The 23,947-nt window shown below is 43.9% G+C and overlaps 1 protein-coding gene across 1 annotated transcript in view; it reads left to right on the forward strand.

Moving 5' to 3' along the window:
* Window positions 1-23,947, forward strand: part of UTP25 (UTP25 small subunit processome component) — a 379,991-nt gene that overhangs the window by 12,757 nt on the left and 343,287 nt on the right. Inside the window, exons 2-3 of the mRNA XM_069608503.1 lie at window positions 248-287; window positions 16,432-16,681. Coding sequence (XP_069464604.1) covers window positions 248-287; window positions 16,432-16,681 — 290 coding nt within the window. The remainder of the gene's footprint in view (window positions 1-247; window positions 288-16,431; window positions 16,682-23,947) is intronic.

Consider the following 23,947-nt stretch of genomic DNA (forward strand, 5'->3'; position numbering starts at 1 on the left):
TGTGGTTATGCTAATACCTTTTCACTGTGTCAAGAGAATGATTTTCTCTCATGTAGCATGTATTTGGTTATTAATAAATGTAGGCACTGTTGCATTTGTGGTACAACCTGGAAACATTATTTAATTCAGAGCCATAGAGTTTACATGCCGCCAGTTTATGGTGGAATATTGACTATTTGTTAACCTTGTACTTGGTATTAATTTCCAGCAGAGGCTTGTTTAAACTTTCTTCTTCATTTTGTTGCAGAGTTTCTGAAAAGAGAGAACAGACTCAACACGTTGAACTGGTAAATATTGTCGCACTTGTGCTACTTTCATTAAGGGTTTACTTGATTCTGCTGGGCTCTGAAGCCTAAATGAAGCCAAGGGATGTAGACTACTGCTTCATGTATTTATTTATAAGCTACACAAGGGATTGATTGTGTTTTAGATGATCTTTATCAAGATGCCAGACCGAAGACTGTGCAGCAAAGAGGGACACCCCACACATGTTTAACTCTGGTTTGGGTAGAAGTAAATGGAAATTGCAGTGATACGATTTTGATAGCGCCTTGACTTTATATTCTTGAAACCTACATCATTAAGAGTGTGAAGTCGCAGTCTTAAAGCTGTAGGATATTGCAAATCGTAATGCCTCATTTGATTATTTTATTTTGGTGCCCTCTGAGTTCTCAATCGTATTGAAATTACAGTCTTAATGTATGCCTGTTGCATTCACGCCTTCATGGTCCATGAACGGTTGTACTCAGCAGTCACAATGCACTTTGTTGGAAAGAGTACATTGGGAACATGGTTCATCTTGACACCCTTACTTGGTTTGAGTGGGTGTTCTTGGTATTTGTAGAATTCGAAAAGCTTGAAACAAAAGTGTACCTTTGTTCCCCCTCATCGGGTTTCTTGAAGGAATACTTCTATTATGTCTGTCAACGGGGTGTACGTAATTAGTATGTTTAGTTGTGTACCTACTGGAGAACCAACAGAAAAGTCAGCAAATATGTTACATATATTGCATTCTCTGCATTGCTTGCTCTTTCTGTTTTTCTCTCCTATTCTCTTTTTCTTTCTCCCTTCTCACAATTGGAGCATTGCCTAATTGTTAGGTAAAATTGGTACAGTCACACTGTGAGACTACACAACACTTATCTGCTTGGTATTAGGTAACCCACCTTTTAGTATAGGTCTGTACTACACAAGTTGGTAGTGACTGAGCACCCAGGCCTAACACAAGAAGGGCAAATGTGAGCTGTAGAGCTGTACAAATGAAATCCGTAAATACAAGTAGCTAAGTAACACTTATACTCAAGGGTTCAGTTATAAATAGTTATTTATTTAATTAACATCAGTTTTTAAAATAAGCTTTCTTTAAAAAGGCAATTTGTGTAGCATTGTAAATATACTTTAAAATTACTTTTCAGAATCAAAACAAGTTAGTGGATAACATTTGGCTTTGCTTCTTACACAATCACAATCACAAGGGCAGTAATGGGATTTATATATCGCACTAGTTCTACTTTCCAGATTCGGAGGTTGCAGACAGGAAAGGTTAGGGAAGGAAAAAGGTTAGACAGTTTCTCAGTATATGTGAGGACAACTAAATCTTCCAATGAAATCTAGATAAGCCTTTCCCAGCAGTAACAGTTTACAACAAGCTACCACCTATGAGGGACAAACAGTATCTCAGCCAATGGACTAGAAGAGTCTTCAGGGAGCCAGGACAGCCAAAGTCCATTGGAACACCATATATGGATCTGAGGCACTTCTTAAATCAAAGTTTTGCACAAAGTTAGAGTTTGTAGAATAATTAATTATTGTAGTGCCTCAAGCCTGTGAAAAGAGAGTTTGAATCCACTCTAAAAGGTAAGCCAATGCAATTCCCAACTGCGAAAAGCGCGACTAAGAGGCAATAAGTACCCCAAGCCTAAATAGTTTGAAGAAGAGTGTTCCAACTGGATTCTCTCTTGCTATAGCGGTGCAGACCCTTGTTCCTGAGCCTCAGTCGTGAAGACGCGATGGAGGATGTCTGGAGTGCTCCTGCTGCGGTACTTGGGAGATAGTCGGCAGCTTCAGGCTCTTTTCGTTTCAGCGGTACTTCACGGTTTCAGCGCTTAGCAAACTGCACTGGCGCGGATTCCGGTTGGGCTTCCTTCACTCCTTGGATCCGGTGATCTGGTCATCCTGCTTCTGGAGGGTCCTTGGCAGACTCCTGGAGCTTCTAGCCGGATTTGTTACCGCTTCAGACATTTCACTCGACTGCAGACACTCAACCCCTGGCATTGAGCTTCCGAAGCAACGGAGAAGCACAGCAAGTCGGGGATCGTGGTCCAGTGGAGTTCGTCTCGGGGTTAGTTGGTCCCACTAACCCAAGGGGCAAAGTCGTTCCTTCCAGAGCTTCTCTGTCGAGGTGAAAGAGGAGTTTCAGCACAGCAGCAGGGCTTCACCACTCAATTCAAAGGTCCAGGTGGTTGTAGCAAGCTTCGTTCACGGTTTCTTCGTCGGGTGTTTCTCCCTGTCATGACCCCTGCTAAAATGTTGCCAACACATCACTGCTTACCATCGATGGCCCGCCCGGTTCATGGATCACCTAGATTGTGGTTCTGCTTTGCCATGGTCATGTTGTTCTTCCCCTAGGGTGGGAGCATTACCTTCACGTTCTGCGACCTTCCGCGCTCACATGATCACAACACGTGCATGTCAGCGTATACGCCGTATCCAGGCAACGCCGTGATCAGGAACGGCATAAATCCGGAAACTGCTACGATTCAGCACTTCTGATCGTATTTTGAGGAAAAGAAGCTTCTACTTCGTCGTTCCGCCGTGAGGCTGTTTGATTAATTGGATTTCCTGTTACTGACCTGCTTTGGCTTTTGGATTCCGCTCCTGGCTCTACATTTTGGAAATTGGTATTCTTTGTGGTTTTTGAATCCTGCCTGTCTATTGACTACTCTCTCTTATCTTCCAGTTTGGCACCTCGCTGTCCGTCCCGCATTGACCTCAGCCCGTTTTTGACTTCTCTCCTGCTCACTGATTTGGTAGCTTTAACTGCCGCTACCTTACAACTTTGGCCTGTCCTGACATTCTCTTGCCTTATTGTTTTGTCAATTCCCCTTACCTCCTGGGATCCCAGCACACGACTTTGGGCGCTCTGCTGTTATTGAGTGCTGCAACCCAACAAGCGCTATCAGAACCATACCCCACCAAGAGGAAGGGAATGTTGACATTCTATCAGTCAAACTAGCACTCTCACCAAACAGCACAATAAATATTCATATCATATACCGACCACCTGGCCCCACCGCCAACTTCATAGGTCAAGTCAATCACCTCCTAGGAAACAATATTAAGAAATCCACTAAATCATTACTTATAGGAGACCTCAATCTAGGATTCAATGACCCCAAGGACAAAACGGCTACATCGCTAGCCAAAGATCTCTACGACTCGGGCTTCTCACAAAAAATCACTGCTCCTACTCACGCATAAGGACGCATCCTAGACTGGATCATAGACCATAATTGTAACACAGCCATCACATCCAATACTAGCCTCCCCTGGACAGACCGCAACCTTCTCCTATTGGACATCCCAGTTTCTTTATGCACTAAAGTGCATGCCACAGCACTGGCGACATTAGCCAGAAGTGCCAAAGAACTCACAGCGGACAACGTCAGTGCACACCTTAATCTGCCATGCCTAGCTAGCGCCCCCCTTCTCCTCTGACCCGAACATCCTCGCAGAAATATTCAAAGACGCCATTACCAAAGCTGTCAATGCCGTCGCCCCATTGGAAAACAAAAAAAAGAAAAAAAATCCTTCCACTCCAACTCCTTGTTCACAGAGGAACTCCAGACTCTGCGCAAAGACAAACGCCAAGCGCTCAAGAACTGGCAGTGTAATCCTTGTGACACCACAAAAGGCAACCTCAAATCCATAGCCAAAAAATACAAAGACGCCATCTTCATTGCTAAATCTGAAGCCTACAACCACCGTATTTCCACTGCCAACTCCCACTCTAAAGAACTCTTCAGTATCTTTAAAGAATTAACTGTACCACCCACCCACCTAATAGCCTGTGTCAGGCACTGTAACTAAGTTTCGAGTCTACATGTATTGTTGCGCCCAGCTGCCCACGGGCTTGGAGCGCATTACCAAATAAACAAACAAACATGTCCGGATGAGATCGTCAAAGACGAAGCATGGTGCACAAGCATTCAATCAGCCATGCTTGCAAAGATAAACCTCCTCCAAAATAAGATATCTCACCACTACAATACCTTACCTAAGCAGAGCCCTCATGTACAGACTCACCCAAATGTAAAAACAAGCAACATGCCCAAATTCGCATTCACAGAAATCTCCGAAGCAGATGTCATTGACATCCTCAGACACCTCAAACCTTCACAATGTAAGGGTGATGTGTGCCACCCTAAAATAATCAAGGACTGCGCAGAACTGCTCGCCCCTCTTCTCACGGCATTCATCAATACTTCATTCAAAACGGGCATAGTCCCAGACAGCCTTAAAGAGGCATGGGTGCGCCCTCTCTTAAAAAAATCCTACGCTAGACCCAGCTAACCCCAATAACTACCGACCCATAACAACAGTTCCATTCCTCCTGAAAATACTAGACAAGGCCGCCCACAAACAGATTCAACTATATCTTGAATCGAAAGCAATCCTAGGAAAAAGACGATCTGGGTTCCGCAAAGGGCACGGAACTGAAACCGCCTTTCTAGACCTAAAAAAACAAAATCACCAACATCCTTGACAAAGGCAAGCCTGCTCTCCTCCTCCTCCTGGACCTTTCTGCAGCATTTGATCTGGTAGATCACATCACACTTACCAGTCATCTGACGCATGCTGCGCACTTTTCTAAGGACGCAGCATCCTGGGTAACCTCTTTCTTAGAGGGCAGAGCCATGAAAGTGTTCTCTAGCACAGCTCATGCAGCATCCTCCATCATCCACTGCGGTGTCCCACAAGGTTCATGTACTGCCCCTACGCTCTATAATCTTTTTACCAAGCCTCTCTTTGACAAACTGGACGCACTTGGGATCACATACATAAATTACGCTGACGACACACAGGTTCTCCTTCCCCTGACGGGACATTATCATCAAGACGCCACTACCCTACAGCAAATCTACTCCACCATGCATGCATTGATGGCCACTAACGGCCTCTGCTTGAACGTGGACAAGACCGAAATTCTCATTCTAGGCCAGAAATCCACTCTCTCCAACCTCAACCGCTGTACCTCAACTTCAACATAGATAACTGTGTCATCCCAGTAATATCTTCAGTCAAAACACTGGGGGTTCACATAGACGCTACCCTATATATGGACAAACAAGTCAGCACCATAGTCTCGGCCTCTGCACTGAGTACTAAACTTATCAACGCAATAAAACCATTCCTAACTAAAGATAATTGCCTCTACATCGCTAGAGCTACCATAGGAGCCAAACTACAACACTGTAATGCGCTCCTAGCCGGCACCTCCAAAAAAAACCTATCTAGACTCAAAACAACTCAAAACAGCGCTCTTAGAGCAGCCCTCAGCATACCGAAAAGAGACCACATCACTCAAGCCAGGAAGACAGCTCACTGGCTCCCAGTCAAGGACCGTATCTTCTTCAAAATTCTCACAACTACTCATAAATGCATCAACCTCTCAGCACTCTCATACCTATCTGACACATTATGTAGATCGCAATCCACCAGACCGACCAGATTACAATACACCAATCAACTAACGATACCTCGCATCAACAGGACAAAGGCAGGAGGTATAGGCTTCCAAGCTCTGGGACTCCCTCCACACCGACCTCAGAGCTGAAACATCACTATTCTCCTTCCGCAAAAAACTCAAAACTGCCCCCTTCAACTAACCTTTTTCTCCTAGTTACCTGATCCTCAATGTATAAATGAAAAGAAAGAGAAAAAAAAAAAACACACAAAATCATCATCCAATGTAACACCTACGGACCTGAACTGTATGTAACTAAGTATAAGCAACACTGTAACAAGCGCCATGTTGCCTTCGGTCTGCTGTGCGCTCAACAAATGCAAATAAATAAAATAAATAAATAGTGTGACCCTCGTGATGCCCGGGTTAGTTACGATTACTAACCTTCCTTCCCTCAATTTTTCCCTTCCTCCACCACCAATTACCTTCTTGGACTTCAGACTTCCTGGACGCCATGTGTCACGCTAAGACCCAATCCAACTCCCTGTACGGTATTAGTTAGACTTCTGTATATATTTGATTCAGCCTTATTTAGGTGTCCTTCTATTTACATGACAGTGGCAGTTTTACAAGACAGGGACCGTCCTCGAATCTCTTTCTCAAGGTTTACCGGGGCTTCTTGACCAGGTTAGAGAGGAGTGGTATTTTCTGCTCAGTGCATGTTTTGTTTGCTTAGTGAAACACGCTCCTGATTGTCACAATTTCTTCTTCCAGCTTGGTGTCCTTGTCTGGCGTTGTTTCATTCTTGCCCTTTCATGTGATAAACCCAACTGTCCCGTATATAATATAGGGCAGTAGGGTGCATCATTGGGAAGGTCTTCCTCTTGGTGAGGGTAAGTGGGGGTGCAGATAAAGCCTGGTCACGTACGTTGTCTGCCACAGCATCTCCGAGGGTCCTTCTGAGTGAATATCAAACCCATTCCTTTTGCCACGGTTTATGAACTTGTGCATCTGGATCTTGACACTCCCAGTGGTCGACTCTGCCTCTAGCCCCAAAACCCTCGCCCTTTAAGCAGGTTTCTTCCATTCATGCACAGCCTAGGCTGTCAATCACACAGCAGGGTGGCTGTCCTGAATGGATGGCCAGCCAGTCAGGACTAGTTGCATTCGGGACCTTCCCTCACATCCTGTCCTTCCAGACACACTGGAGCCAGGGACAGGCTTCAGGGCTGAAGTCTGCCAAAAGGCAAGACAAACAAAGGGCTAAATCCTGTCTCAACGCACAGAGTAAAACCCAAAGAAGACCTCACAAACTGAAAATGGCAAAAAAAGAAGACGGGCTATTTTGACACAATTGTCCCAATGGGTGTTGTACTGCAGCTGAGGGTTCAGCCTGCGGTCGAAAAGCACAATGGTAGGAAAAATGTAATCACTGCCACCAGCCATTTAAAGTAGTGAGGTAACATAACCATGTTACAGGAGAATGTAGAATAAGGGGCTACTAGGTAACCCCCAGCACTCCAAATAAGATGGTGTGTGCTGGACCTACAAAGAGAAAATTTAAGAAAAGTCCATTTCACTTTGCTATTCGTGGAAGCTGTAGTTCACACAAGAAAAGGTATTTAAATCTTATGAGAAATCTAAAGGGATTTCTCTGTGACACTGCACTGAAGGTGCTGTGTGTCACCATACAAAACGGATATGCCTATGGAGTTTGTCAGACTCCAAAAACAGTGAAAACACAAAATCCAAATCAGGTAAAAACACAGAAGAGAGTAAGGAAAAGGTCCACTCCCTTCAGAGTTAAAATTAAAAAATCCTAAATCCAGCAAAAGAGCTGGGGGTCTCTAAGGTTGAAGGGAATTAGCACAGAAATAAGAATTCTCCCTAGTACTAATACATCCCTTTTGAAGATTACACATGCCACACTATAGGAGCTAGAATCTGCTCTATATCCATTGGTGGGTTCTGGATCTCCATAAATCCATAGCTCCTTGCTGCAAGTTGATGGCAGTCGTTACTGTCGCCAAAAACAAACTTGGTTTTTGAATCACTGGAGAATGTAGTTTGGTAAACCTTTAATAACAGCACTGCAGGGTGAAAACAGGAACGGACAGCACTTAATCCCCAAGCAATCCCATACTATCACCCAGTGTTACGCTCACCTGGTATCCACAGGGACGCCACCCAGCTGGGTTACTCGCTGGTATGCTTCTCAGCTTTGCCCTGATGTGGTCTGCGGGGAAGGTTCTGCCTGAAAATACAGGAGGACTGTGTTCAAGACTGCCCGACTGGGGTAAGCATCCTCCCTCCACCCCCGCATGCTTTCAGTCCCTCTGGCGCCCTCTCCTCACCTTGTGGTAGAATTAGGCGTGCTCTCCGTCCTGCCTTCTTTGCAGGGGCGCGTTGTCTTTCATGGGCAAGTGCGGTCCAGTTACTTCACTGACGCCGGCCCGTTTGATATTGTTCAGGTAGGTCTTATTGCTGTTCTTTAGTTTTGTTGCTATCTTGCATGCCTTTCTTTGTTTAAAATGTCTCTTTTTTTTCTCCCTTAGGTATGCAGAGCTTCAGCGCGGCAAACTGGTTTGGTTGAGCCCCGCTGGTAAATGATGGCGCATTAAGAGCGCTATGATGCGGTAAGTAAGCGCTATGCGCAGCGCTGCAAAGTCTTGCCTTTGCTAACCTGTGTTTTCCTTCCTTGTAGGTCGCAGTGTTCTTCAGCGTGAGTGGAATGTCCGGAGTGGTGCCAGCCAAGATGCGACCAGCCAGTTAAGCCTTTTGAGCAGTTCGTAATTTGTAAATGTCTCTACAGCTTTCTTTAATGTTGCCTCTATCTTCCTCTTTCAGGTTGTTCTGTCCGGGAGGCGTGCAGATTCGAGGAAGCTGTTCTCAGTAGCTGCGAGTGTTTAAAGATGAAGACTGCAGGTAAGATGCTGCTGCTAATGATGTTCCTTTTGTCTCCTTGCCGGTTCTGCTACTCCGAGGTTCGAGGGAATAGCTGGACACAGTGAGCGTCACGTTGCAAGCTGCAAAGTAACACGAAGCATGTTCTGCAGTCAGGGTGTGGTTTATATAGCCCAGGTAAAGTAGTACCAGGGAAAGTAGTCCCAGGCCTGCCACACCCACAACACTAGACTGCATAGCTTGGTTCTTCGGAACTAAGCTATGTGGATGCCTCCATGTTGGCTGACAATACAATAAAGTAGTTCCCAAGAACATTGTTGTTCATGGTGTATGAGCCTGGCGCCATAGGCGCCAGGACTGGCCCCATGAGGGCTTTTGAAGAGGATGCCAGGCCCGAGTCCTGACTCCACCTGGCCAATAAGTTTGCCAGAGGGGGTTTTGGGCGAGGGTCGTGACACCCAGCAGCCTTATCAGCATATTTTTATAACCTTCTCAGTGCATTTTCATTGCAAGAAACTGAAGATTATATGACCTCACAAAGGAGTATTTCAGCCTTTCCGATGAATACAATTGACCTCTATGAGGATCGAAGCAAACCTAGTCACTTAGGTCACGTCTCCAATATTCATGAAATGACCAAAACAGATGTGTACCCTTAATACAATTAAGACTCATACTCCTTAATCAGTTTTCATTTGAAGTGACTACTGCTTGTCAGACATGAATATATTTTTGGTGTTGTAATCTTTTTATATAACTTTGCTAAGCCCGCAGGATACAGACTTATGCAAACACAGCATTTGTTGCCAATTTCATCCCTCTGTTCTGACAGCAAGAATTTTATTCAACATGGAGTCTTTCTGAGCTCATTAGGCCTACTACTGAATATTGATGCCTACTCTTTCTTAAGTACACTTTTTCCACTAGGTTGGGAATTAACCACTAACCTGTGTTAAACACTACAATTATTTGGATTGGATTGGGATGTCGCAGACAAACCTAGTTCTTTGGTGGCACTTCCCCGTCGCTCCCTAAACCTACAAACAAGCAAAAAACTGACTGCGTTCCGAACAGCACCTTCCACACTTGTTGGGGGCAGATAAAGATTAAATTCGACCTGATACGTTTATGTATTTCACTTTATAGTTTGAGGGTCCCTGTGAAAACAGGGTAAAGTATATCTCAGCTGAGAGATGGAGGCCTCACTTTTTCTTGGTTGCCGATGTGGTATCCTCAGTAATAGTCCTGATTTAAGCACAGAAAAATTAATGTTTAGCGCTGGGGAGATTGTGTCTATTGTGGAAACTCTATCCTCAGGTAAAGAACAGACCCTTATGGTATGCATTCCGATATTATTAAGGGCTTCACAAGTTGGTTGGGTCCGATCTTATTTACATTTTTTAACACTGTGAGTCTCTCAGGGGTATTTCCTTGCTCTTGGTCCCAGAGCATTGTAGTCCCCATTTTCAAGAAGGGGGTCCATGGCAATCCTAACTGTAATAGACCTATTTCATTGCTCGTCATCCCTGTATTTGTTAAATGCCTATCATCTAGGGTCAAGGATTTGGCTGACCCTTTGAATCTTGAGAAACCATCTTGGGCTGGTTTCAGAAGAGGGTAGCCCACAATTGATCACTGTATGGTACTGTCTACACTGGTGAATATTGTTTGGTCAGAGGTGGGAAGCTAGATGTGGCTTTAATTGAGCTGGAAAAGGCCTTTGATTTGATCCCAAGGCATAAGATCTGGGGAAAGTTAGCCGTTTTAAAAATGCCGGTTGGACTCTTGAATCTGCTCCAACTTTGTTATAGAGACATGCACGTTTCAGTGCAGGTTTCTTCTGATGGACAGTTGATGAACCTATTTCAAACCAACAAAGGTGTGAATCAGGGATGTGCCCAGCCTCCGATGTTATTTATTTTGTATTTGTCTGATTTTAACCCAGACATTCTGGGAACCAGGGTTAATCCCCCTTTTCTTAATGGCCCTTTTCTGAACGGCACTACTTTTGGGTCTCTTTTGTATTCTGGCGACACTGCCCTGATTGACCCAAGTCCGGTGGGCTGCAACAGAGTCTTCTTTATGCTGAAGAAGATTTCTCTTCCCATTGCCTTAAACTGAATAAGACAAAGATGAAGTTTTGGTCTTCAACAAGGGAAGAAATCACTCAACTTGGGCCCTTGATAGTTGAAAGATAGAGGTAGTGAAATCATACAGCTTCCTCTGATTACTTTTTGCTAAGAACGGGAAATGGTCCGGGCATAAGTCTGCGATTGCCGAGAAGGCTACAGCAGGTCTGGGCGGCTCGCTCCAATTTTTTTACATGTATGGTGGCTGTATGTTAGATAAATGCCTGCGGTTGTTTAAAGCCAAGGTTCATACTTTCATGATATATGGGATCGAGATCTGGGGCTATGCCAATTGCACAGCATTAGAGAAGATCCGAAATAGAATCTTGAAGAAATTAGTGGATCTAAGAAATTAGTGTAGTCTCCCTCAAGGTGCCCTAAATAGCTTCCTGTGACTAGAATTAGGGATCTCAACAAATGAAGTACATGCACAAATCCGATTTGTTAGTTATTTTTTTTAACAGTGCACGGGTCAGTCACTCAACCCAAAATTAAAGAAGGTGGTTGGGGAAATCAGAGGATTCCCTGCAATATTAAAATTCCAATAGTGAACCCCTGCAATGTTGAAATACCAATGGGCAACACTACATACATGGACTGCCCTCTTTATTTATCATTGCCTAATATCAAGGAGTGGGTGCTGGAAAAAAAACTGCAGTTGAATACAACTAAAACCGAGGTCATTGTACTGGGCGCAAGGAGGAAGGTACGGGACATGGTTCATACTATCCCATGCCCATCTCTCTTTGAATTTGTGGGATATATTTACCTGCTCAGCAGTACTCCCCGCCCCCCCCCTACATCACCAAGCTGCATTTCAGCAGAAACAGCGAAATGGCTGCGTTTGCCCCTGTGAGCACCATTGCCTCACACCAAAACTGCGTTTTGCAGCGACAAAAAGGGCTGCACTGTTTTGCCAAGCGCCATTGGGCAAGATGGAACAGGGAGCATCCTGAGAAAGGTTACTACGGTGTGTTCTTGTTTGTCTTAAAGAAATGGAGGGAAAAAGCGTTGCTGTTTTGCTGCAAGCCCAAAATTCCCATTGAAAAAGGGAATATTTCACCCTTAAAATGATGCCGCTCTGATGCTATTTTTCCCTGTTTTCATCAAACTGCTTTTTTATCAAAACGACCCTGTCATGCCCAGCCATATTCACATTGTGCTCCATCAGAAAAGAACCTTACTCCTAACTGACAGGCTGTGCCAGCCAAACCTGAGAAAATCAACAAAAGCTTTACTACAGCTGCACGGAAAAACGCTTAAACTTTTGCTACAAAATATAAAAAAAACACTGCTTGAAAAGGAATTCTAGCTTTCTGTGCCCCTGCCAATTTCAGGAGACATTTGCCTGGTAGAGACTGTTGTGTAAAATAAGCTGGCTACAGCTACAGAACAATATTGGGAAGTAGATGGAAGAGCAATCCAAGCAACATTTACCATGTGTCAAACTAGGCTTGTGCAAACCAGAAACAAAATGCCTGTTTTAAAAAGTACCATGTTGAACAAAGACTTGTCTGTGCCTAGCAATGTAAAGGAGTTTGTTGCTGGGCAAACATATAGGGGATGTTTTATCCAACAGGTTTGTTGTGATCCAGGACAAAAGAAAAAAAAATAAAAGGAATTAAACTGCATTGGCTGAATTATGCAGGCTCCAGGAAAGGTTTGTCCCTGCTGGCTAAGCTAAGGCTTCCCCCAAATGGAGCCACCATAAACTTCCAAGACACAAAAGTGATAAATTGCTAGGTTGGAAAACTTTGACTGACCAGGACAAAGAAACTTCACATACTAATTAGACTTGGGTCAGGGCTGAGCCATCTTGCAATGGAATTTCTAGGACACGGATGTGCGAAAAAGAAAATCACACTTCCCTGTGACTTCTACAAGAAGCTTCAAAGAAAAACTCCATGACAAACCCTGGACTTAGGGGGGTAGCTCGGAAGCTATGCCTGTATATGGGGAACAATACTGAACATTTGTTTCCAAAGACTATTTTATAAATAAAACTTGTAAGATTTTTATCTTTGCCACAGGACACATGGGAAATAGAAATGGCAGATAATTGTGTATTATAAGGAAAGTATCCATGATCCCATTGCGAATTTTAATACTTACATCCCTTATTATAATCGACACCCATGTATAAAGTTATGGAATTTTAGGCCGAAGATTTCTCACTAAAAACAACAAAAACTGTTAAACGGACGAAACAGAGTCTCACACACTGTAGAGTTGGACTATCATGAGCTGCACAAAATATGTAATCTGCTCATGTAATTTGTTAAAATGCTACTACTGTACAAAGGTGCCATTTATGGCAAAACTGGGTTGTGGCAAAAGTAACTGTGGGAGATTTTGAACATTGTAAAACTCGCATCATAAATCTGACATCAAGCCCTTGAAACCCAACCAGCTGAAAGCAAGGCGTCAGCCATTACCCCTGACCAATCCAGAAGAGGCGTGCTTACCTAAGCCTGCCCTATCATATACTTCTATGATGTCACCATGCCCTATAAATGAGAGGGGTTGACAGAGCTCCATAGACTCTCTCCTGAATTTCCTGCGGCTGCTTTCCTGATCTGCCACATTCATCTTGCTGATTCCAGATTGCACTACAAGGCCAAATCATTGCTGACCCTACTGAACCTACTCCAGCAAGGCCAAATCTTGCTGATCCTGTCCCAGCAAGGCCATTGATCCAGGAAAAACCCACTAAAATCCCATTTTTCTTAAAAGAAGGGAAAAGCTGTGGTACCTTTAACATCCTGAAATCATTCCGGCTTGCTGCCCACTACCTGCATGCCCGCTGCAACCCTGCCATCCAGCTTTCCTTGCCATCCGGTGACCAGAATTGCCCAGCTGTTTGCTGTAAGTTGCGCCCGCCGTCTGGCGACCAGACCCAGTTGGCTGTTCCATAATTCCAAAACTAAGCATGGAATGTGAGTATCTCCCCATCACAGAGAAACACATAGTCTCCACATCTTGACCCTTTTGCCTTTTTTACACTCTCTAAGCAATCCTATTTATACCCTGGTAACTTGTTAAAACTGTTAGAATTCTCTGTGCACCCTGTCCTTGATTTCTAAGTGCTAGCGCCATCTCTCTTTTCATTTCTGTCTGGTGTAAATCCTAAGGCCTTCGTTATATTTTGAGTAATCAAACTAATTTCCAGTTAAAGTTGAGCACAGGGGTAATAAGGTTGACTTCGTTAATCAACCCTGGAGTTTACTGTTTAACAATAGTTTTCATTTTAACTGGTCTATTTTTCCTAAATCACAGCGAAAATCTCATTCAAATCTTCAGCTACCACCATTCCTTCACTTTGATATTGTCCCTGTGATATACATCTGTCCCCCAGACCAAATAACGCATTGCGATTTTCAGTATTTCACCCGTTTTTATAAAAAAACGTTTGGGTCATTTTAAGCAGGAATTGAGAAAATTGCAACTTTCCAACGTGTCATTCGGCTACAGCATGTTCTAACTTTCAACTTATTTTCCAATTGTATGCTTCTTGTTGATCCATTGCATTGTGATTGCTAGTGCTTCTGAATTTCTGTTGTTGGGAGAAATCATATTTGCATCACACATTTAACCACACATTAATTATTTATTTGTCCATTTCCTGAGTGTCATTCATGCCTTTTGCAAAGCGTTTTGCCTCTCATTCTTATTCCTGACTACCTGCTGCTTCTTTCTATCCACTCAAAATCTGATTAATTGGGGGTTGAGGGAACATTGCAGGGGGAAACCTTAACTTGGGTGCTATCTATCCTAATTCAAAAAGTGTTCCTATTCACTTGTGCTTTGTATTTGTTAAAGGAGAAGGTTAACCAAGTGCATTGCTTCCATTTTCATTGTAATTATCACCCCATTGGTGATTGCTGCCCCATATTAAAATTCGATGATTTCCTTTGAATCTTAAAGTAAATAAAATATTCAATTTTCACCAACCAGCCTGGTTCATGGTCCATTTTGATCCGGGGTCTTTTAAAAAGGGGCTTGTGAGACGAGTTGTGTACCATCTCACATTGAATCCACATAAAATAAAGAGAAGGGCATCTCAGTTGTGCGCTACATACTAGGCTGAGACCAAGGTGTGTATCACCCTATTGAAATCCTTAACAAATTACCCACCAAGTATGTGGACATTGTAAAAAAAACTTGGCTGTATTTGGCAGTCCAGTATGTACTGCAACCTACAGGTTAATCGGATGGTGAAATCTGTATATTTCCAACTAAGGCTGCTAAAACCAGTAAGGACCCTGATTGCAGCAAAGGATCGGCCAACTGTGGTTGTAACATTTACTAACGCCAGGCTGGATTACTGCAATGCTCTTCTCATGGGAGTGCAAACATTTCAGATTGCGGCTCCAGGTAGCTCAAAAGTCGGCTATTAGGTTGATTTTCTCACTGAGTAGAAGAACTGCAATGTCTCCGTTTAGAAGACCGTTACACTGGCTCCCGGTATCTGAAAGGATTCTTTTCAAGGTACTTTGCCTGGTATTCAGGTGCATCCATGGGATGGCACCAGCCTAGCTGAGCGTACAGATCTGGCTGTACCAAACTCGGAGACAGCTGCGCTCCTTGGATCAGCGGCATGTGCAGATTACAAGGGTTAGAATGGGCACATGGAATGAACAATGGTTTTCCGCCCTTGGTCCTCGAATGTGGAATGCTCTTCCACTGAACCTTCGACTCCTTGAATCTCTTATTAACTTTTAGGCAACAACTGAAAACATACCTGTTTGTCTAGTATAGAATCTATGGGTACCTGCAACACTGCGATACATTATATAAGAACATCTCGGTACCCATGACTAGGCTGAATTGGCTACCTTTGAAAAAATTTGATTACTAATAATTGCCATTCTAATATGGGTAGAGTGGAGGATCTGGGTCATTTTGTACTTGTTTTTACTTGTTATTTAGATCTTTGTAAAGCTTTTTAAAATCCCTATTTTAAAGCTAAAAATATTAGATTTTATCGAGATGCAATTTGTTTAATAATGGTTTGTAATGAAGATGATTTCTTGTACAATGTCTGTAACTGTCTGTAAAACCCTCTTAAATAGAGCATCATTTGAATCTGCTATATTGATGTTTGTGTGATTATATTTACTGTTTATAATTAATGAAAAAATCCGAATTTTTATAAAGAAACTTAGCTTGTAGTTTAACATGAGTCTTTTCTTTCAGTACTAATAAGTAAATAACTTCACATATAGTTCTGATGGTCATCTTTTTTTGCATTTCCTTCTATGCTAACACATGTTTCAAGCCTAGCTCTTCATCAGGGCTCGTCAACTAAAACAGTTATTACTAATTGTAATTTCTGCTGTTTATATTCCGAATTGACCAGGTGAGGTTAGTCTAAAAGTGCCATGAACACATTTTAAACTGAAATGGGGTCAGTTGAGACCTGATGAAGAGCTAGGCTCAAAACATTGTTTTGGCATAGAAAGAAAAAAAAAGATTACTCTTATCAAAACTACATGTGAAATGATTTACATATTGGTACAGAAAGAAAAGACTTATGTTAGATTATAAAGTGAAATACAGTTTATCATAAAATATCGTGTCGAATTGAATCTTTATCTCCAAAACATGTTTTTGGAATGCGCTGTTTGCAACTGGGTCAATTTGCTATATCTGCAGTTTTTTGCCAAAGGAGTTCGTTATAGAATTTAAAATGTGGACAATATTTTCTTTCAGGCTGAGAGTTCAAATAATTCAAGTTCAGAAAGCGATGCTGACACTGAGCCAGATCAGATTTCCGTGTATCATAAGCTGTTGTCCACATTAAAGAGCTTATCTGATGATGATGATGCAGAGGGAGAGGAGGAGGATGATGATGACGACGATGATGATAGTGATGAGTCAGACATAGGCAGTGAAGAGATTCTTGAGGAAGGAGATGTGGATAGCGATGAAGAAAACATTGATGGGAATGACCAGGATGAAGGTAGGTCTTCACTTTGTTTTACAGTAGTAGTAAGCACACAGTCATACCTGCTGTTGTTCTTTTCTGGGTAAGGGGTATTTTGGGAAGTAGTTGCTGACTGTGAGTCAGCACTACAAAGTGAGTTTATTTTATATTTCAAACTAGACCTGGAGTCGATGAGAGTCGTAACTGTGTTGTACTGCCTGGAGGACTTGAAATACTAAAAGGAGCAGAGTATACTTTTCAGCAGTTACACACGTTTAAACTGTGCTACTTTGTACTTACCTTGGTTTAGTATGAACTTTTGTATTAAAATCAAGGCTTTACCTGGGCTACGCTTTCTGTTTTTTGTTTTCTCCTTTCTCTTTGTTTCACTGTTAGGGAGAGTATTTATTTTTATAGAGGCCGCTGGTGAGGGTTGTGCAACCTTCTAACTCTATGACAACACAATAGTCCAACAAAAAGGGTAGCCACCACAACCTTTCTAAGTGGCAAGTGTAGCCGAGTGTTAGGGAAAATTCTCAGAAATGTACTAATTCCCTTCTACTGTAGAGACCCCCAGCACTTTTGCTGGACTTTAGGACTTTTTAATTTCTAACTTGGAGAGAGTGAGATCTTTTTTCCCTCTCATGTATTTTTCTGTGATTTGGACTCTGTTTTGTTTGACTTTGGAGTCTGACAAACTCCAAGGGCATCATCTTTACATTGTGACACACGGCACCTTCAGTGCAGTGGTACAGGGAAGTCTCTTATTTTCCCACAGGTTTAAATACCATCACTTGGTGAAACTACTGTTTCCAAGAGCAGTGAAGTGAAATGGACTTTACTTACATCGTGTAACTTTCTAGACCGAGCACACACTATCTTAAATCAGGGTGCTAGAGGGGTTACTTAGTATCCCCTTTGTCTAGTTTCTCATGTAACATTTTTATGTTACCCTTTCTACAATTAATGGCTGGTGGCAGTAGTTTACCTTTTCCTACCATTATGTGTTTCTACCCTGGGCTGCAATTGCAGCTGCAGTAAAGCACCCATGGGTGCCCATTCTGTCAAAATGGCCCGGTCTTTTTTCCTCCATTTCTTGTTGGAAAGGTCCTTCTTGAGATTTACTCTGTGCCCCAAACAAGGTTTGGTCCCTTTGTTTGTTTTGACTTTGGCGGGATTCACGCTCCAGTGTGTCTAGCAGGGCAGGAAGCAAGGGAGGTGCCCGAAACTCCCTGTGCGTAGTCTCCTTGGTTACAGAAATGCACCCAAGGGTGAATGGCTGGAAGGCTGTCCTCAGAGGGCAGCCACCCTGCTGTGTGATTGACAGTTAGGCTGCGAATGAATGGGAGAAACCTGCATAAAAGGCAAGGCTTTTTGCTTGGAAGGCAGAGTCGACCTTTGGACGAAGGAATCCGAAGAAGAACTTGGAAGAGACGCCTGCTGCAACTCCTGCACTGTTGGTTTGCCCAGTGAAGCCCTGCTGCAGTGCTGAAGCTCCGAATCAGCCTCAACTAGAGAAGACCTGCAAAGGACGACTTCTACCCTTGGGTTGGTGGGATCAATCGACCCTCAAGACGAGTTAATCTGGAAATCCTCTCGAAGCTGGCTGTACTTCCATTGCTGCTGCAGGTGCCAGGGAGAGGAACACCAGCATCGAGTGAGTGTCTTTAAGTCGGACCCAAGCTGCAGGAATATCCTCCGGTCTGCCGGGAAGCAGGACTGACCAAGCCTGAGCCACCTCAACAGAGTGCTGGACCCCAGATGCGAGGAAAGTCCACAGTGGTATCCGAGGACCCGCAGTGCTGCTATTTTTCGAGAGCCGCGAGGAGCTTAAACCGCGAAGTGCGGCTGATCTGAAGTTTGCCCATTGCCGCCGCCGACCTTCAATTCGTAGTGCAGGAGTCTCCAGACGTCCTCCCTCTTGTCCCCACAACTGAGGCCCAGGAACAACAGGATCTGCAGACCTACACAGGAACAGAAGCTGGAACCAATTTCTTCTAACCAAAGGAACTGTAAAACTAAGGGCACTTACCTCTTGTCATGTAGCCTTGCTAGTTCTCATTTGAGACTTGTCTTGGTTGCTTCTCCAGAGTTGCTTGCAGCTTTGCCCCTCTCATGCCTTCCTGCTTGTGGGCCTACAGTAATTCTATTTTTCTCTACAAAGACTTCTAAAACATCTTGCAAGTATGTAAAAGTATTGCACAAAGTGCTTCAGCTCAACTAGACTTTTGCCTAATTAACATTGGCTGGTCTGGCTCTCTGAAATTCTCTTGTTTTCTTTTGTTACATTTTTTTATTGATTTTCACAACAAATTCCAAACATTCAGCAAACCAGCATTATACATTATCGTTTTACGACATCTGAAACTTAGCATTTAAATTCTGATGTATACTATTAACCCCCCCCCCCCCAAACTCCTGGGGTCTTTCTGAGTGGGCTCGTATAATATGGCTACCATATGTCTCCAGGCCATCAGGGATCCCACTTCCTCCTCCCCCCTCTATTACTCGCTTCTTGCCATACTGCCGTTTCGGCTTCAGTCCATTTCTGCATGTCCCTCCACCATACCTCAACTTTGGGTCTGTGGCTCGCCTTCCATCCCATGGCTATTCTTCGTTTAGCAAGAATATATGCCAGGTCTTTCAGCTTGGTTGCATGCCTCTGCTGTCGTGGCCTAGGGAACCCTCCCACCGCACACCCATACTGATTCTACATTTATCCTGATCCCTTTCTCCATTAGCCGGAGGGCTATCTCTCTCCAGAACTTCCCAATTTCCAGACATGCCCAAAACATTTGTGTCATTCCTGCATTTACTTCTCCACATTTGGGGTATGTTTGTCGCTCCGCTTTCTCGAATTTAGCTATGCGTTGGGGAGTTAAATATGCTATATGAGTTACATACAGCTGTATCTGCTGAAGCCTCGCATTTCTGGACAACGTTTTGTGGTACCCTTGGGCTCTTTCCCATAGGCTATCTCTCATGGCCTCCCCAACCTCCTCTTCCCAGTCTAACCTTAATTGGGTCACTTCTTTCCCAATTCTGGACATCAGGAGCTCATAAATTCTCGAAATCTCATGCCCTCCGTCTGCCATGTCATACATCATTTCTAGGGCTTTGTCGGGCTGTCCCTCTAGTATTATTTCGGACCATGTCTTATTAATTTGCCGTACCATTCTGACATAAGTGATGTATTGCCCCACTTGTAAACTTGTCTCTTCCACCAGCACCCCAAATTCTTTTATCTTCCCCTCTTGCCATATGTCTCCCACTGTTACAATCTCCACTGATTCCCATCGCCCACGATTCATCCTCCTCAATTGTTCATCCCCTGCAGTGAGTGCCACTAGTGGTACTTGCGGGGAACATGGGGCTGGGTTTTCCATAACCTGACATGCCTTTCGCCACATCATCCATCCCAGCTCCAACTTCCCCGAGCACCCTCTCACTTCCAATTTAGGGAGCCATATCATCTCTTTAAGGAAGTATGGGCCACACTCCCGACTCAGCAGTCTGGACTCTGACATACTGTCCGTGGATAACCATTTGGCCATGTATTTCAATTGGCTAGCCAGGTAATAGGCTTCAGAATTCGGCAGTTTTATGCCCCCTCTGTTATACCTGTTCTGCAGGTTCCACAGGGCTATTCTATTCCTAGTATTGTGCCAGAGGAACCCCCTACATATGCTCTGATGTTTGGCAAAGAAACGTTTTGCTATCATATTCGGTATATTCCCGAATATAATGTAGTAATCTGGGTAGTACAACCATTTTCAATAGGGCTCCTCTTCCAATCATGGCCATGGGTAGTTTAATCCAGAATGTAATGCTTTCTATTTTCTTTACTTGTTACCGCACTCTCTGTGTTATGCCTGTGCTCCTTCTCCACTGTGTGATAAACATTTAACCCGAAATACCTGAATGTTTCAGTTTCCCATGGTATTTGCAACACAGGCAATTGCTTCCCTGGGACTCCTATATCATGATTTCTTGGGGTTAACGGCTATACCCGACAATGTTGTGAGTATCGCCATAATTTCCAGTATGTATTGGAGGTTTTCCTCTGGATATTGCAAGTACAGCAGCATATCGTCCGCAAATAGCGAAATTAGGTGCGGTTCCCCATGTATGTGGATCCCAATTGTTCCATATTGTTGCCTTAAATATATTGCCACAGGTTCTAGTGCCAGTATATACAACATTGGTGACCAGGGGCATCCCTGCCTTGTGCCTCTGCTAAGTTGCCATTTCTTTGAGATACAAGCCCCCGTCTTGACTCTAGCTATAGGTGTGCTGTACAACAATTCTACCCATCTAAGGTATCTTGGTCCCATCCCGTAGTTACGCAAGGATGCCATCATCCAGGGCCACCTGACGGAGTCAAACGCTTTGACTGCGTCAAGTGATACAATGGCCATCTCTCCTGAGTCACCTCTCGCATGCTCCACGGCCCGGTGGAGCCTTCTTAGATTATCTGATATGCTCCTACACGGGACATACCCTGTCTGGTCAGAATGAATCAAGTCACAGATGACCCGCTTCATTCTATTGGCCAACACCGCAGTAAGTATTTTGCTATCTTGGTTCAACATGGACAATGGCCTATATGATCCACACTCCATGCCTGGTTTGTTAAGTTTAGTGAGTGGGATAATAATCGCTTCCCTCAGGGATTGTGGTAGCATTCCTATTTCAAACGCCTCATTCAACATTGCTAGCAACGGGGGGAGCACTTCATTCTTGTGCTTCTTATAGAACCCGCCTGGGAGCCCATCAGTTCCTGGAGTCTTGCCGGTGGGCAGCAGCACCACCACCTCTTCCAGTTCTTGTATTGTGATAGGGGCCTCTAGGCCCTCTCTCTCTTCCGCACTTATTTTAGGCAAGTCAATGTCTTCCAGTACTTCCGCTATCTGTGTTATCGCCCCTCCCCCTCATCATTGTACAATCTCTTGTAAAATTCCAGAAACTCTCTATTTGCTTCTTCCTGGGTATCTGCCATGAGCCCATTCTCTCCCCCTACTGCTCTGGTCACCGTTCGGGGGGACTCATTTTTATATGACCAGGCCAACCTTCTCCCTATATGACCAGGCCAACCTTCTCCCCGGTTTCTCCCCTCCCGCATGTTGTCTCTCCGTATATTTCTTGTAGCTTAAATTACACAGTCTATCCCAGTGTCCCACACATTCCTGTTGCAGTTGGCTTATAGTTCTAGTTGCCTCTTCAGGGTCCCCCCCTTCTCCCATTGCCTGCTCTAGTTTCCTTTCCGCTCTATATAGGTCTTCCAGTATCCCTTGCAGCCCTTTGGACTGAAAGACTCTTGTTACCTCTGACTTTGTGCTTTACCCTTCCTCCAGGAAAGGGTTAATTTACTTGGCATTGTGGGGGCTCAAAAGTACTCGCCTGCTTCAGAATATTTGTTTATCCTTTGATTTATTTCCAAACAGTGTTCTTTAACACCAAACTCAGTATTACTCTAAATGCACCAGTGATATATTAATGTCCACAGTGTCCTAGTTATTTAAGTCACCTCAGGGTGTAGGAAGAATCTGTGTGCCATCCCAAATGGGTACTTGCTGATTTAGAGAAACTAAGAGTGTGTATTTTGAAGTGTAACTTTGTGTTACATATATATTGCTTTCTTCTGAAAAAGGCTTTTTCAACTGACTGCTAAATAAATTAATAATTGTTTAGTCAAGAAACCTTTTATATGAATACTTTTCACTCTGAATCTCTGTGTAAAAACCCTGCTGCTCACATTGGCCCCTCTTGAGATATGCCTGGCCGCTCAGCCACACTACCACCCTGTGCAGTACAGAGTTATACCAAAGGTTGGGTTACCTATTGCCAGGAGGTCACGGTTGTTGTCATCTCCCAAAGGGTACTGCATACAATCTTGCCTAACATCGAGTGTTGGGGGAGTCCTACTGGCAGTAAGACTTTAGTAAGTTATCCCAGTGGTTTGTAGATCCTCCCATTCTCTTAGTGTCAGTCTGAACTAGCTCAGGACCTTGGTAGTGTGGTAGAGCAGTCGGGCTTATCGTAAGAGGACGATGTGAGATGTAGTTAAGTACTCTGAATCTTAGTTAGACAGGCACACCAGAATCACTTTAAATACTTCTAATGGTAGAACACTCTGGAATACTAGATAATACACTTCAAAGGGCACTTTCACTTTTGTGTTTTGTGTTTGTTCGCGGTTACAATTCTAGCAACGTCAGCAAGGGAAGGGAAAAGACAAGGTTATTGTATTATCGGTAATTGCGCACTCATCCGGTAATTCATTTACTCTGCAAACGCATATAGAAAAGTCACGTAAAGGGAGGAAAATATATAATAAGTGGTTAGTTCAATATGGGCTTAGTTCAAGGTTCTAGAGACGGTGTCTTTGCCTGGCAAGTCTTTTAGTCCAAAAATGCAACCCCACCTAAAGGCAGTTCGAGCAGGGCTTGAAGTCTTGACAAACGGAGAATAATGAAGAGTTCCTGCGGATTTCTTCCAGTGTCTGAAGTTAATGAAGTAGCAAGTTAGCAACTAACAAAGGAGACCTAAAAAGGTAACTGAGACGGGGACGCAGGCAGCAGCTTGGGTCATAGGTAAAAGGGAGATGCCCTGGACACCTCTACGTGCACTCCAATGCTCTGGAGCGACTTCTTGGAATCAGGTTAGCAATACATTTTTCCCCCACAGTACCTTGAGTTTGAAGAGAGTGTTTGTGTTGTCTCCTCCGTGATGTGGCAGCACTGAACCCAACCTCCGGATTCCTTGGTCTGGTGACAAAAGGCAGGACAATGTACAGTGCCTTCCAGCAGTAGTCTCGAGGGGGAATCTCTGGCACGACTTTCAGCAACTTCCTGGTTCACTCTGGGGTATTGACGCCTTTTCAGCAGCACCAACACTGATAGCCAGGTCAATCTTCTTAGCTTTCTGCAGTCCCACACTCTGGTTTGGTGGTCTGTGTGAGTTAGATCTCTAGAGTGTCCTTACGGACTCAGCACAGATTTGGACGGATTCAGCCTTTCTGTGACGATGCACTCAAAAGGTCTTTTAATATTGGGGTTCCGCAGCTCTGGAAACTCCAGCCAAAGGGAAGGCGTCTTTCTCTTCGGAGCTCCTCTGTCACATAGAAAACGGGGTCAGGACCATGGACGTCATTTCACCAAAATGACTGGGGTAGCGGATGTGACATTGCATGACCCTTGACCTTGACCTCTGACAGGAAGTGATGTCATTTGACCCAACCTCCGAAGTGACAATACAGGAAATGAAGGAACACAACCTTTCGCCCCATGACAAAAAGGAAGG

Source organism: Ambystoma mexicanum, chromosome 4q (assembly GCF_040938575.1).
Source record: "Ambystoma mexicanum isolate Mex_15411 chromosome 4q, UKY_AmexF1_1, whole genome shotgun sequence".
NCBI lineage: Eukaryota > Metazoa > Chordata > Amphibia > Caudata > Ambystomatidae > Ambystoma > Ambystoma mexicanum.